The sequence below is a fragment of the Pantherophis guttatus genome, chromosome 14 (assembly GCF_059756535.1).
Source record: "Pantherophis guttatus breed Tessera chromosome 14, ASM5975653v1, whole genome shotgun sequence".
Classification (NCBI taxonomy): domain Eukaryota; kingdom Metazoa; phylum Chordata; class Lepidosauria; order Squamata; family Colubridae; genus Pantherophis; species Pantherophis guttatus.
In genome coordinates, this window is record NC_142076.1 from 16,617,631 (window position 1) to 16,633,883 (window position 16,253).

The following is a 16,253-nucleotide window of genomic DNA, read 5'->3' on the forward strand; positions in this document are numbered from 1 at the left end:
TTTTTGGGGGGGGGTACCAAATCCTACGAATTTGGTACTCCTTTGGGGGGGGGTACTAAATCCTATGAACATCAATGGATGGAGAGGATGCCCATCTTCCCCAGACCCCAATATCGGGTTTTTTTTGGGGGTGGGTGGGTGGGTAGCAAATCCTATGAACATCGATGGATGGAGAGGATGCCCATCTTCCCCAGACCCCAATATCGGGTTTTTGGGGGGTGGGTGGGTGGGTACCAAATCCTACAAATTTGGTACTCCTTTGGGGGGTGGGATCGATGGATGGAGAGGATGCCCATCTTCCCCAGACCCCAATATCGTTTTTTGGGGGATGGGTGGGTGGGTACCAAATGGATGGATGGACCAAATCCTACAAACATTGATGGATGGAGAGGATGCCCATCTTCCCCAGACCCCAATATCGGATTTTTTGGGGGGGGTACCAAATCCTACGAATTTGGTACTCCTTTGGGGGGTGGGATCGATGGATGGAGAGGATGCCCATCTTCCCCAGACCCCAATATCGGTTTTTTTTGGGGGGTGGGTGGGAGAGCCCCCATTTGGCCTCTGGGTCCCCCTGGGCTGCCCCCTGGCGGTGATTGGTTGGCAGAGGTGCCCCTGAATTGTCTCTCTCTCTCTCTCCCCCCCCCACCCTCTCCTCCCCCCCCTCCCTGGGCATCCCCCCCTCCCCTCCCCTGGCTGGAGCAGCGCAGCGCAGGCGGGGCAGAGGCGGCGGGGAGAGGCGAGGCATCAACCGTCCGCCCATTTCCGCGGAGGCTGCACCGGGTCAGACGAGCCAACCGGGCGGGCCGAGGCAGCGGCGGCTGAAAACAGCTGCAACAGCTGCATAAGCGGCGGCGGCGGAGGCGGCAAAGCAAAGGAGCCGCGGAGAGAGAGAGAGAGTCCCGGGCGAGCCGAGTTGCTGCTCCACCATGGAGGAAGAGGGAGAAGGAGGAGGAGGAGGAGGAGGAGGAGGAACCGGTGAGCCAGCAAGGCCGACCCGGCTGGCGTTGCAATCCGAGCCGGGCGAGCCTCTCCGGGCGAAAGGGGTCTTGGGGAGGGGGGCTCAGATGGAGGGGTTTTTTTCCCCCCCTCCCTCCCTCTCCGCAGGCAAGCCTGGGAGTCAAACTAGCCGCTCTGTTCTGGGTCAAGGATGATGGGAGCTGGAGTCCAGTGGACTGGACGAGAGTGCCTCTGAGCGCGTACAGAGAGGCACCCCAAGATTTCAAAGCCGGGGGGCGCCTTTGGGGGGGAGGGAACTGGGGAGGAGGTAAGCCGCAGATAGAGGGGTTTTTTCCCCCCCATCTCCGTCCCGTGCCGGGGTCGGACGAGAGTGCCTCTGAGCGCGTGCAGAGAGGCACCCCAAGATTTCAAGCCGGGCATTCTTAGGGGGGTGCCTTTTTGGGGGGGGAGGGAACTAGGGAGGAGGAAGGCGCAGATAAAGGGTTTTTTTCCCCCCATCTCCGTCCTATGCCGGGGTCGGACCAGAGTGCCTCTGCGCGCGTACAGAGAGGCACCCCAAGATTTCAACCCGGCCGTTCTTGGGTGGAGCGCCTTTTTGGGGCGCTGGGGAAGAGGAAGCCGCAGATGGAAGGGTTTTATCCCTCTCCGTCCCGCGCCGGGGTCGGACGAGAATGCCTCTGAGCGCGTACAGAGAGGCACCCCAAGATTTTAACATCGGGCATTCTTGGGGAGAGCCTTTTTGGAGGGTGGACTGGAGAAGAGGGAGCGCAGATGGAGGCGTTTGTTCTCATCTTCGTTCGTGCCGGGGTCGGACGAGAATGCCTCTGAGCGCGTACAGAGGGGCACCCCAAGATTTCAACCCGGCCGTTCTTGGGGGGAGCTTTTTTGGGGGTGGACTGGAGAAGAGGGAGCGCAGATGGAGGGGTTTGTTCTCATCTTCGTTCGCGCCGGGGTCGGACGAGAGTGTCTCTGAGCGCGTACAGAGAGGCACCCCAAGATTTTAACATCGGGCATTCTTGGGGAGAGCCTTTTTTGGGGGGTGGATGGACTGGAGAAGAGGGAGCGCAGATGGAGGCGTTTATTCTCATCTTCGTTCGTGCCGGGGTCGGACGAGAGTACCTCTGAGCGCGTATAGAGAGGCACCCCAAGATTTCAAGCTGGGCATTCCTCGGGGGAGCCTTTTGGGGTTGGTGGTCTGGAGAGGAGGGGGCGCCAATGGAGGGGTCTGCCGCGTGCCGGGGTCGGACGAGAGTGCCTCTGAGCGCGTACAGAGGAGTTCTCCTAGATTTCAACGTCGGGTATCCTTGGGGCGGGGGGGGGCGCCTTTTTTGGGGGGGGTACTGGGGAGGAGGGAGCCGGGCATAGTAGAGTCCCGGGAGGGGGGGGGCGGCAGGCGATTTTCCCCTCTCCCCCAATTTGGGAGTTTGGTGTTTTTTTGTGCGGGTGGAAGGATGGTGAACGCGCTTCGGTCGGTTCCCACGATCCGGCTTGACACGGGAAAGGCGAAAAGCCAGCCAAAGCGCTTGTCAACTTAATAATTTTAAATTGGGGTATTTTAAATTTTTGGGGTTTTAAATCGGCCAAATCTATTTAATTATTTTAATTTTTAATTATTGTTGTGTCTTGTGTTTTTAAATTGGCTGTACACCGCCCTGAGTCCTTCGGGAGAAGGGCGGTATAGAAATAAAATTATTATTATTATTATTATTATTATTATTTGTCGCGGTTTAGGGTTGTGTGTGATCCCCACGGTCGTGGGCTGGTGGAGGTGGATTCTCTTGTGGGACACAGCCACCCTGGCAAGCCTGTGATTCAAACCAGCCACTCTTGTTCTGGGTCAAGGATGATGGGAGCTGGAGTCCAGCTGAAGTCACAGAGCCACTGGTCTCTTTGTCCCTGGGGTGCAGCTAGAGGGAGTTTCAAGGTTTGGGCAAGCTTGCTTAATAATTTTGGGCAACCTGCTGTGAATAGTTGTGAGAAGTGGTGATTTTCATGAGAAATTGTCTTTCGGTGCCTTTGGGTTTCTCTGGCCAGGTGGGTCTCTGAGCCCTAGACACCCCCTCCCCCAATTCTGTTCTCAACCCCCCCACCTCCCATGGACTCTGCCCCCAACCTGTCTTTCTTTCTATCTATCCGCACACACGAGATTGCATGCTCTTTTTCTTTCTTTGCAATTTTGTGCATGTGATTTCTGACGCTGCTGAAGATTTTTTTGATCCGGGCTCTTGGTGGCCTCAGTTGAACTGAATTGATTACTAAAACGTCCCTGTCCCTCTACTCGCTCCAAATTTCTGGTTCTTCTGCTTGGTTTGTTAAAAAATCCGCTTGATTTGCAGCTCCGGGATCTTTCTTGATTTCGATAAGCCAGCATTGGAAAAAAAATAATAAATTAAAAATAACCAGGCCTTTTCCTCGGACATTCCTTCTTCTGTTGCTTAACCATGATTAGAGATAAAATGCTGTTTTTGGCCTTTGTTCTCCCGAATGGCCAGAATTGCAGTCACTGCAGTTTCAGGCCAGTTTCACATTTAAACACAAACACACACACACACCTCTGAATTAATAGGCCAATGTGTTAAAGAACAACCTTGGATTCTCACAGCAATCGAAAACCCCAAACAACTTTCCTTCATCTGCATAACATCAAAGCCCGCTGATCCATATTTGGGAGATCGGATCTGGGTTGTTGGTTTTTTTTTCAGTTCCATGCTGAGAACAAAAAAAAAACATCTGTAGCTCAGCACATCTGGAGAAGCAGAGATGCCTGGGTCAATTTTTTTGGGGGGGGGGGAGTTGGGTTTTGGGGCCAAGCTGTAATTAAGCTGTCTTTTCTTACCTATCCAAGGCAGAGATTTCCCTAAAAACTGTTGCAAGGAAGGGTGTCTTCAAGGTTTGGTCTAAAGCAGAGGTCTTCAAACTTGGCAGCTTTAAGACTTGTGGACTTCAACTCCCAGAATTCTCCAGCCAGCATAGCTAGAAACCAGGTTATAGTGAATTCTAGTCCTTTCTTAGGTATGAAAGCCAGCTGGGTGACTTTGGACCAATCACCAGGAGATGGAGAGTTCTAGTCTTGTTGTAGGCATGAAAGCCAGGTGGGTAACTTTGCACCAATCACCAGGCGATGGAGAGTTGTAGTCCCGCCTTAGGCATGAAAGCTGGCTAGGTGACTTTGGACCAATCACCAGGCGATGGAGAGTTCTAGTCCCGCCTTAGGCATGAAAGCCAGCTGGGTGACTTTGGACCAATCACCAGGCGATGGAGAGTTCTAGTCCCACCTTAGGCATGAAAGCCAGGTGGGTAACTTTGGACCAATCACCAGGAGATGGAGAGTTCTAGTCTTGCTTTAGGTATGAAAGCCAAGTGGGTAACTTTGGACCAATCACCAGGCGATGGAGAGTTCTAGTCCCGCCTTAGGCATGAAAGCCAGCTAGGTGACTTTGGACCAATCACCAGGCGATGGAGAGTTCTAGTCCTGCCTTAGGCATGAAAGCCAGCTGGGTGACTTTGGACCAATCACCAGGCGATGGAGAGTTCTAGTCCCACCTTAGGCATGAAAGCCAGCTGGGTGACTTTGGACCAATCACCAGGCGATGGAGAGTTCTAGTCCTGCCTTAGGCATGAAAGCCAGCTGGGTGACTTTGGACCAATCACCAGGAGATGGAGAGTTCTAGTCCCGCTTTAGGCAAGAAAGCTGGCTAGGTGGCTTTCGATCAATCACCAGGAGATGGAGAGTTCTAGTCCTGCCTTAGGCATGAAACCCAGCTGTGTGACATTGGGTCATACCAGAGGTGGGTTTCAGCAGGTTCTGACCAGTTCTGGAGAACCGGTAACGGAAATTTTGAGTAGTTCAGAGAACCGGTAGTAAAAACTCTGACTGGCCCCCACCCCCATCTATTCTCTGCCTCCCAAGTCCCAGCTGATTGGGAGGAAATGGGGATTTTGCAGTAACCTTCCCTTGGATTGGGGAGGGAATGGTGCTTTTACAGTATCCTTCCCCTGGAGTGGGGTGGGAGTGGAGATTTTACAGTATCCTTCCCCTGCCACGCCCACCAAGTCACACCCACAGAACCGGCAGTCAAAAATATTAAATATTAAATTTGACATTAAAAATATTAAATATTAAACTGGGGCAGACCCTCAGCTCAAATCCATCTTACAGGGTTGTTGTTCTGGGGGGGGGGAAAAATAGGAAGAAGAGGGAGTATTAGACCTGTTTGCTGCCTCACGTCGTTTATAAAAAAATAAGTAAATAAATAAAACTCAAGCCCACCCACCCAACCTATCCCTGCCTATCCTTTCCTTCTCTCCCCTTCGAAGGCCAATATTTCCATTCCTGCTCGCTTTCCGATGCCTTTGGTTTCCCCAACATTCCAGCTGTTCGCCGCCCATCCATGCCCCCCCTCCCCATTAGCTTTCTTCAGACGGGGGGTGGGCCGAAGACCCCTTTCTCCAGAGGCCTCTTGCTATAAAGCAGCAGCTTGTTGGAAGAAATGCCACGAATTGGGGACTTTCTGGTGGGAGAGAAGGGAGTCCTTCGGGGAGAATCCAGCTGCAGGGAGCCTGGGGTTTTGTCCTCCATTCAGCGGGGAAGACAATTAAGATTTTGTTTTATATGCTGTAATCTAAATTATGGATTTCCCCCCCCCTCACCCCTCCTGCACTGCATCTCCCCATGAAGGGTCAACTGTTTCTGAAAAGAAGAAAAATAAAAGCTTAGTTGTGTCCGGGGTTGGAAAAAAAAGTCATGAATGAATGCTTGATTAGGCCTGGATATAAAGATCCTATAGAAATATGGAGGAAGATGGTTAGAAGGCCATCGGGGCTGGCTGGAGACAAAGGTTGGTGCTTTCGTAGAGTCGATTCGTGCTGGTGGTATCGATGCCAGCCATAAATGGTTGTTTCTTGTTTTGGGACAGAGGGCACTCATTGCTCTGCTCTTTTTTTTCTTTCTTTCCTGGTGGCTGGTTTTACTTGTCAGTTTGTACCATCTTACTAAAGGTTGATTTAATCATGATTTGTTCAGTAGGCCATGATATGGCGGGTTAAGCTTTTGGCCTAGCGGATGTGGGTGGGTGGGATTCTCTGCGAGCGTTGATTAAACAAGCAGTGGCTTATTGCGATGCGAGAATTGAACGAGTGCGCAATCATTTGTATATGGCGCACCCAGGGGTGGGCTTCAAACATTTTAGCAAGGGGTTCTCTGCCCGGTTGCTGGGTGGGCGTGGCCATGGTGGGCGTGGCCTAGTTGGCCTCCTGCACCATGGTGGGGGGGGGACATTTTTGCCCTCCCCAGGCTCCGGAGGCTTTTTTTGAGCCTCTAGGAGGGCAAAAACGGCCTCCCCAGGCTCTAGAGGCTGGAAATGGGCCCGTTTCTGGTCTTCCCAAACTTCCGGTAGGCCCGTTTTTCATCCTTCCTGTGAGGCCTGCACTTATCTGTATCCAAAACGGGTCCCGTGGGGACTCCTGGGAGGGGCAGGGTGGGGTGGGAGGGACCAGCCACGAGTGGGATTTGGGGGTTCTCCGAACTGCACAGAATCTTAGCTAGAGGTTCTCCCGAACCCTTGCGAACCCCCAGCAGCCCACTCTTGGTCTTACCATTTCTCAACCGTGGCAACTTGAGGACGTGTGGACTTCAGCTCCCAGAATTCTCCAAATCAGCACCTAACCAACTCCCAGAATTCCCCATGCTGACTGGGGAATTCTGGGAGTTGAAGCCTGCCCATATGAAAGTGTTTGAGGTTACAACGGCACGGGGAAAAAACTGACTTACGACCGTTCTTCTCACCTACGACCGTTGCGGCATTCCCCCCCGATCACACGATTTACATTCAGACGCTTGGCAAACTGACTCGTAGTTATGACGGTCGCAGTGTTCCCGAGGTCACATGGTGATCCCTTCTGACAAAGCCCAGTCCGCGGGGAAGCCAGATTCACTTAACAACCGGGTGACTAATTTAACAACTGCAGCAGGAAAAGTTGTAAAGTGGGGGGGGGAGCCCTAATTCACTTAACCCAGTGTTTCTCAACCTTGGTAGCTTGAAGATGGGTGGACTTCAACTCCCAGAATCCCCAAGCCAGGCTGGGGGATTCTGGGAGTTGAAGTCCACCCATCTTCAAGCTACCAAGGTTGAGAAACACTGACTTAACCAATTTCTCACTTAGCCACATCAATTCTCGGCTCAATAGTGGTTGTAGGTTGAGAACTACCGTGTTTCCCTGAAAATAAGATTTAATTTTGTTCTCCAAAAGATGTATTAGGACTTATGTTCTGGTTAGGTCTTATTTTGGGGGGAAATACGGTACTAAATGCCTCCATCTGGCTGACAATCTTAACTGCAGCTTTTTTTTTTTAATTTGATTTATATGCCGCCCTTCTCCGGAGACTCAGGGCGGCTTACAATGCCTTCATCCTTTTGTATATTTATACAAAGTCATCTTATTGCCCCCACAAACTGGGTTCTCAATTTGCCTACCTTAGAAAGGATGGAAGGCTGAGTCAACCTTGAGCCTGGTGAGATTCGAACTTACAGTAATTGCAGACAGCTGGTGTTAATCACAATGCTATCAATCTGCTGAGCCACCAAGCCCTTTTGGGGGGTGCGGTTTAGGGCTTATATTACGAGCATCCTGAAAAATCATGCTAGGGTTTATTTTCCGGTTGGGTCTTATTTTCGGGGAAACAGGGTAATTGTACGTTTAAATATAGATTTTAAACGCATAAGACTTAAAAAGGCCCTTTAAACGATCGGCACGATAGAGAGGTATGCATTGAACCTTGGCTTCCTTCCAGCGAAGTGGCATGACTGTGCTCGTTGGGATGTGGATCTGTCACATCCGTCCGTCGTTGCCGAGAGGCGGATGAGTCATGGTGGCTTTGTGACGGCGGGCAATCCCGATGCGAGAAACCGAGTTCCGAAACTTAGTAGTAGGTGTGGCGCGTTTATCTGGAGAAGAAGAGGAAAAATATGCAGGCAATGAATCAAAGGCGTGCGCCAAGGAGTCTATAAACAAACAGGGCTGCCATAGTTATCTCCCGCAGCATCTATTTCCCCAGCTGTTCAGACAGCTGCAGAGAGGAAATACTGTACAAACCAGGTCAGTGTTGGTTTAAGCCTTTTTTTTTTTGGTCGGCTACCAAAACTGGAGGACCAAAGAGAGGACTAGAAAAAAAAAGAAAGACCGAGTTAAGCAATCACAACGACGATTGCTTTCTGTAAATATTTAAAATATTTCTGTCGACCGGTGCGCTCTGGATTGCAAAAAATAATCACAGGGTTGAATGTACATGGCGGCTCGCTAGGTTGAAACCAAGAATGTGGGGCTGCGGGAAAGTGGTTCACCTCTCTCTAATACAAGCTGAGTTTTCCCAACAGGCTAAAAAAAAAAAAAGAAAGATGGACGGTGGGATGATCACAGGAATTGTGGTTTGCAAATTGTTTCTTTGGGCTTTGCGCAGAGGTGCCAACTTGGTGCAGGTAGTCCTCCGCTTACGAGAGTTCATATAGTGACAGTTCAAAGTTACAAGGGCACCGAAAAAAGTGACTTAGGATCGTTTTTCATACTTACAAACCCCGCCAGACATAACTCAACATATAAATAGTAATATTTCTTCAAACGAGAGGACATCGCGGCCCCTCAGGAGTCTGCGGGCCACAGGTGGAGAACGCTGGTCTAGGGAATTCTTTCTTTCTTTCTTTCTTTCTTTCTTTCTTTCTTTCTTTCTTTCTTTCTTTCTTTCTTTCTTTCTTTCTTTCTTTCTTTCTTCCTTCCTTCCTTCCTTCCTTCCTTCCTTCCTTCCTTCCTTCCTTCCTTTCCTTCTTCCTTTCTTTCTTTTTCCTTCCTTCCTTCCTTTTCTTTCTCTCTCCCTCTCCCTCTCTCTCTTTCTTTTTCCTTCCTTCCTTTCTTTTCTTTCTCTCTTTCTTTTTCCTTCCTTCCTTCCTCTTTTCTTCCTTTTCTTCCTTTTTCTTTTTCTCTTCCTCTCTCTTGCTTTCTTTTTCCTTCCTTCCTTCCTATTCTTTCTCTCTCTCTCTCTTTCTTTTTCCTTCCTTCCCTCTTTCTTTCTTTCTTTCTTTTCTTCCTTCCTTCCTTCATTATTTAATTCATTAGATTTATATTGCCACCTATTTGCACATGGTGACTCAAGGTGGCTTACAGGAATATAAAAACCTCATATATAAAACAAGAACAATAAAAAAGAATAATAAACTAATGTAAGAACCTCCCCCACCCCAGTGACAGCACATCACAAGAGCCATTGAATGGGCTTCATCCCAGTCTGGGTTCCCCAGGCCCGCTGGCAGAACCAGATCTTCAGCGGCATCCGGAAGAAAATTAGAGTGGGGGCCATTCTAATCTCTGGGGGGGGAATGATGTTCCAGAGAGAGGGAGCCACCACAGAGAAGGCCCTTCTTCTGGGTCCCACCAGGTGTATCTCCCTAGGGGATCGGACCTGCAGCATTCCCTGCTTCTCTGCTCTGGTGGGTTGGGTAGATGTGACTGGCAAGAGACAGTCCCTCAGATAGAATAGAATAACAGAGTTGGAAGGGACCTTGGAGGTCTTCTATCCAACCCCCTGCTTAGGCAGGAAACCCTACACCACTTCAGACAAATGGTTATCCAACCTCTTCTTAATAACTTCCAGTGTTGGAACATTCACAACTTCTGGTGGCAAGTTGTTCCACTGATTCATTGTTGTAACTGCCAGGAAATTCCTCCTAGGTTGCTTCTCTCCTTGATCAGTTTCCATCCATTGCTTCTTGTCCTGCCCTCAGGTGCTTTGGAGAATAGTTTGACTCCCTTTTCTTTGGGGCAGCCCCTGAGATGTTGGAACATGTCCCCCCTAGTCCTTCTTTTCATTAAACGGGTAACCTGCTCCCAAGCCATGAAGGACTTCAAAGGTGACAACCAGCACCCTTGAATTGCACCCAGATAAATTGTTTCTTTCGGTGAGAGGAAACCCACCAGTATAAGATTCATGTGGCCATGGGTGTCCATCTTTAGCACCTTTGATGGAAACATCTAGAGAAGATCCTTGGATGAAATGTTGCACGAGACAGAAGATGCTACAGAAGGGAGAAGTCTTTTGTCTCACCTTTCTGAAGTGTTGCAGAATGAACAAGCAGCGCCTCTTGATGTGGTTTCCTTTTATTTTCACACTTCTAATGTGCTCGCACACACAGCCACATTTTTGATGTAGTCCTCTCTACGTCTCTCTTTTCGCTTCGTCAGGGTGTCCTTTCCTTTTTACGGAGCAGTGATCCTTGAGCTTCATTATTGTGATATGATTTTATTATTTCAAGGTAGGGGAAAATTGAGAGGTGGATGGCATTTCTGCTGTAGCTCCATTGAAGGACATAAAACGTCCAGATGTTCCTCTTATCTTTTTCTGGACATAGAGGTAAAGGTTCCCCTTGCACACATGTGCTAGTCGTTCCCGACTCTAGGGGCCGGTGCTCATTTCCGTTTCAAAACCGAAGAGCCAGCGCTGTCCGAAGACGTCTCCGTGGTCATGTGGCCGGCATGACTCAATGCCAAAGGCGCATGGAATGCTGTTACCTTCCCACCAAAGGTGGTCCCTATTTTTCTACTTACATTTTTTTTGCGTGCTTTCGAACTGCTAGGTTGGCAGAAGCTGGGACAAGTCACGGGAGCTCACCCCGTTACGCGGCACTAGGGATTCGAACCGCTGAACTGCCGATCTTTTGATCGACAAGCTCAGCATCTTAGCTACTTTGCATCCCCTAGACACAAAGAGATCTTCCCAATTCAGGAGTTTTCCAGCTAAGAACTGTTGAAATAACCCATGAATAGGGAAGATTTCTCTGTGTCCAAAAAGAAGACAAAGAAACATCTGGGAGTTTTCTGTCCTTCGATGGAGCTACAGCAGAAATGCCATCCACAGCTTACTTTTCCTCTGGCATTTCTTAGTCGGGGTAAAAAAATTAATAGAACAGAACAGAATAACAGAGTTGGAAGGGACCTTGGAGGTCTTCTAGTCCAACCCCCTGCTCAGGCAGGAAACCCTCCACCACTTCAGACAAATGGTTATCCAACCTCTTTTTTAAAAACCTCCAACATTGGAGCACCCACAACTTTTGGAGGCAAGTCCACCAGTAAAGTATTCACGTGGCCATAGTTCGGTCTGTCTTTAGCAGCTTTGATGGAAACATCTAAAGCTGCTTCCTTCGATAAAATGTCGCACGAGACTGGAGAGAAGTAATTGTTGCAGGAGAGAAGTAATTGTCCTCACTGTTAGAAGAAGTTTCTCCTTAATTCCAGCTTGCTTCTCTCCTTGATTAGTTTAGAATAGAATAGAATAGAATAGAATAGAATAGAATAGAATAGAATAGAATAGAATAGAATAGAAGACAAGACAAGACAAGACAAGACAAGACAAGACAAGACAAGACAAGACAAGACAATAGAATACAATAGAGGAATGAAGAATGGAATAGAATAGAATGGAATGGAATGGAATGGAATAGAATAGAATAGAATAGAATAGAATAGAATAGAATAGAATAGAATAGAATAGAATAGAATAGAATAGAATAGAATAGAATAGAATAGAATAGAATAGAATAACAGAGTTGGAAGGGACCTTGGAGGTCTTCTAGTCCAACCCTCTGCTTAGGCAGGAAACCCTACACCACTTCACACAAATGATTATCCAGCATCTTCTTAAAAACTTCCAGTGTTGGAGCATTTACAACTTCTGGAGGCAAGTTGTTCCACTGATGAATTCTTCTCACCATCAGGAAGTTTCTCCTTAGTTCTAGGTTGCTTCTCTCCTTGATGAGTTTCTACCCATTGCTTCTTGTCCTGCCCTCAGGTGCTTTGGAGAATAGCTTGACTCCCTCTTCTTTGGGGCAGCCCCTGAGATATCGGAAGACTGCTATCGTGTCTCCCCTAGTCCTTCTTTTCATTAAACTAGACATACCCAATTCCAGCAACCGTTCTTCATACGTTTTAGCCTCCAGTCCCCTAATCACCTTTGTTGCTCTTCTCTGCCCTCTTCCTAGAGTCTCCACATCTTTTTTTAGTTTCCATCCCTTGTTTCCTTGTCCTTTGGGAGGTTTAATTCTTTCCTCCTCTGACCGTCCCTACTAATCCCTGCCTTTTTACTCAAGGCACTTGACAGCTCACTTGAGCTGACAGATGCTCCGTAAAGCGAAATATGGCTTGGCAGGGCCGTGTTTCCCTTTTTTTCCTTGGCAGCCGACACATGCCGTTCGCGAGAAAGCCATGTGCCTGTTGGTTTTTTGTCTTTTCTTCCGCTGCTCCTTGGAGATTTACCCGAAGAAGGAAACAGCTCAACCTGTTTGGTTGCTACGAAGTACGAAGGCTTGTATTTATGTCTGGAGTGAACGTCTGCGTTGGGATTTATTCGGTTTCCTTTTGGAAGTTTGTGAAACTTTGTGGTGGGAGCGGTCCTTTAGAGAACCCAAAGAAGGCACCAATGCAATTTGTTAAAATGCAAACAGTTGCAGGAACTGGGCATGGCTGGTCTAGTGAAGAGAAGGACCAGGGGAGACAGGATAGCAGTCTTCCAGTATTTGAGGGGCTGCCACAGAGAGGAGGGAGTCAAGCTGTTTTCCAGAGCACCCGAAGGCCAGACAAGGAATAATGGATGGAAAGTGAACAAGGAGAGATTCAACCTGGAAATAAGGAGGAACATTCTGACAGTGAGAACAATCAACCCATGGAACAGAAGTTGCCTTCGGAAGTTGTGGGAGCTTCATCACTGGAGGCTTTCAAGAAGAGACTGGACTGCCATCTGTCAGCAATGGTGTAGGGTCTCCTGCTTGGGCTGGGGGTTGGACTAGATGACCTACAAGGTCCCTTCCAACTCTGTTAATCTGAATCTATCTAAAATGATCAAAGACCTGGAGACTAAAACATATGAAGAAGGGTTGCAGGAACTGGGCCTGGCTAGTCTAGTGAAGAGAAGGACCAGGGGAGACATGATAGCAGCCTTCCAATATTTGAGGGGCTACCACAGAGAAGAGGGGATCAAGCTATTCTCCAAAGCACCTGAAGGCCAGACAAGGAACAATGGATGGAAACTGACCAAGGAGAGATTCAACCTGGAAATAAGGAGAAATTTTATGTCAGTGAGAACAATGAACCAGTGGAACAGAAGTTGTCTTCAGAAGTTGTGGTAGCTTCATAGTCTTCTTCCTCCGGTCCTCTTCCTCCCCTTCTCTCCTCCTCCTCCTCCTCCTCCTCCTCCTCCTCCTCCTCCTCCTCCTCCTCCTCCTCCTCCTTTTCCTCTCCTCTCCTCCTTTTCCTCCTCTTCCTTCTACTCTTCCTCCCCCTTTCTCTTCCTCTTCTCCTTCTCCATCCACAAAACCACTCCCTTCTAGCACTGATGATGTTCCCTAGTTGGGTCATGAAACGTCTGCAAGAAAGCCACCAAGTTCAGAGACCACCAAGGACCCCTCATTTCAACCCTGAGCTACAAATATTCTCCTTTATAAGGACTACTACCTATATGTAGGAACGTTTACCTAGGCATAAGGGGCGGAAACGTGTTTTAAAACTCCAGAGCAATGAAATAACGTTTGGAAGTGGCTCAGACAGACGCCTCCCTAATGGAATACAATATTAAAAAGGAGAGGAGACTCAACACAATCAGGAGAGCAAGATTCTGTTTTTATAGCCAATCTCAATCAAAGTAGTTTAAGCTTTCCCGTGGAGTTGATTTCCTGGTATTGTCTACTGTAGTGGGGCTGACCCATTTCTTTTTTCATGCATCGAGAAGATCTGTGTGCAGATTATATTATTTGCAGGTATTTGTTTGCAAAGCACACGTAATGCAAATTTTGTCAGGGTTCTGACAGGTGCCCTAATTAAATTATGAGCCTCGAGCCAAGCTTCAAAAGAAATCCAGTTATTTATTAGGAACTCCATGTCCGCACGTTATCATATGAAGCCAACTCTGACCCCACGTAATTTACGGCCCCAGTCATGACCCTGTTTCCCCCCTCCCCCCAGGATGTGTCATCAATCACATTCGCCAACGGAGCAATTTCGTGGGTTGTAGAGATCACTCCCCTCTGGCCGCTGTGGGTAACCCTGGGAGACAGCCTTGAGAAAGATCTGTCTGGAATGCAGTCCTGTCTTCCGCTGCCGGCTGCTTCGTCGGTTTCCCATCCCCCTTGCCTATGGCAACTCGAGAGCAGGCCAGGAATGCTTTGCGAGTTGGCAGATATCACAAGCACACTTAGGCAATACTGAATTAATATAGTTTTTCCACCAGAATGCAAACACATAGGGAAAAAGACAGGTAGCACAATTACAGTTCTCAACCTCAAATTTTTGTTGCTAAGCGAGAGATTTTGTTAAGTGAATTTTGCTCCATTTTTACTGGTTTGGGGTTTTTTTTCTTTTAAATGTTTGTATTTTTGATGTATCATTTCCATTTTACCATTTTCTTGATTTGTTCGTCATTCTCGGGGACTTAAAATACATACCTGCAACCAACTCTTTTGAATTTGACTAATAACGGGAAGTGCAGTTTTTAAAGACACTTTCCCACTTTCTGCTCAGCTCTTGGCCCTTTTTGGAAAGAGTCCCCTGCAAATATTCTGAACAACTGCAATATTTGAGAGTCGGGAAATGGCAAGAAAGGCAGAGGTGTTTTTACACCTGTGTCTTGAATTCCAGAATGTGGATGTAAATATTTCGTAGCCGTAGCCTTACGGACCGAACGTTTTTTTTTTAACAAAAGCCAATATTCTCAGGTTTGTTTGTTTTTTTAGTCTCCGGCTGGCCCTTTTGAATGCAATTCTTTCTATAATTAAATATATCAGCTGTTTCGTTTCTCATTCTCAGCCCTGACGGTTTTGAAACTCAGGCTAAAAAAGGGTAGCTGCTTGAGATGATTATTTGCATCCAGCTTACAAAAATAAATCCTTCTTAAATTTAACGTGGAAGGGGGAGAAATGTGAGCTCTTTGAAAACCCTTGGCATGTCCAGTTATATAGATTAATCTTGCCTGGCCCTTATAGGAAAATATCTGTAATTTATCCCTTTGATTAATTACACAGAAGAACTGGATGCTTCCTGCCTGCATTTCCGGAAGAAGCTTCGTATTCCCCTTTAACTTACTCTTAATGCTTTGTAACCTCTCAGTACTTTCTTTTAGTGCTTAGTTCAGGGATCATAAATAACGTATATTTTTTAGCTTTTCGAGGTTTCCAGACCTTTAAGTTCTCCAGGAAAAAAAAAAATATGTCGGAGAATTGCAGAAGTATCCAAGAACGGAGAGGAAATCTGATTTTGGATAGTTCAACTCTATTGAAAATTTTTGGCTGCACAAATATCTCCGGAACTTAAAAGATTTTCTGGCTCCGTAAAAAGCGTCTTGTCTCACATTCAACACGTAATCTCTGCAAAACCATCGTTGGCAGCATTCACACAACAGCCGAAGCCTCCAGGGATGAAGCTCCCACAGCTTCCAAAGGCAACTTCTCTTCCATCGGTTGATTGTTCTCACTGTCAAGAAATTTCTCCTTATTTCTAGGTTGAATCTCTCCTTGATCAGTTTCCACCCATTATTCCTTGTCTGGCCTTGGGGTGCTTTGGAGAATAGCTTGACTCCCTCCTCTCTGGGGCAGCCCCTCAAATATTGGAAGACTGCTATCCTGTCTCCCCTGGTCCTTCTCTTCACTAGACTAGCCATGCCCAGTTCCTGCAACCGTTCATCCTATGTTTTAGCCTCCAGTCCCCTATTCATCCTGGTTGCTCTTCTCTGCACTCTTTCTAGAGTCTCAACATCTTTTTTATAGTGTGGTGACCAAAACTGAATGCAGTAGGTGTGGTCTTACTAAGGCTTTATAGAGTGGTATTAGTACCTCCCTTGATCTTGATTGTATCTCTCTGTTAAGATCAAGATAGAATTAAATCTAGGGATCTTCACAACACCAGAAAAAAATGCAGTCCAATCTCTTCTCTTCACTAGACTAGCCGTGCCCAGTTCCTGCAACCGTTCATCGTATGTTTTAGCCTCCAGTCCCCTCATCATCCTGGTTGCTCTTCTCTGCACTCTTTCTAGAGTCTCCACATCTTTTTTTATAGCGTGGGGACCAAAACTGGATGCAGGATTCTAGGTGTGTGTGCTAGGACTGTCTAGTTGCAGGCCCTGAATTCTCCTGCTGCTGCGGTGGAAACCCTCCCCTCCCCCCCAACTGAAGAGTTTGTGGGTCAACAGGATAAACCTTGGATGCTTCTGTTGGGCAAATCCTGGCGAGACATCCTTTATCCCCTTCCATGCCATCTGGTAACCTTAA

General features: G+C 47.7%; 1 protein-coding gene across 2 annotated transcripts in view; it reads left to right on the forward strand.

Moving 5' to 3' along the window:
• The first annotated feature begins 708 nt into the window (after positions 1–708).
• Positions 709–16,253, forward strand: part of CYTH3 (cytohesin 3) — a 63,024-nt gene continuing 47,479 nt past the window's right edge. Inside the window, exon 1 of one of the 2 annotated variants that reach the window (XM_087878543.1) lies at positions 709–978. In XM_087878543.1, coding sequence (XP_087734669.1) covers positions 930–978 — 49 coding nt within the window. In that variant the 5' untranslated portion in view covers positions 709–929. The remainder of the gene's footprint in view (positions 979–16,253) is intronic. The other variant, XM_087878544.1, reaches the window with a different exon arrangement.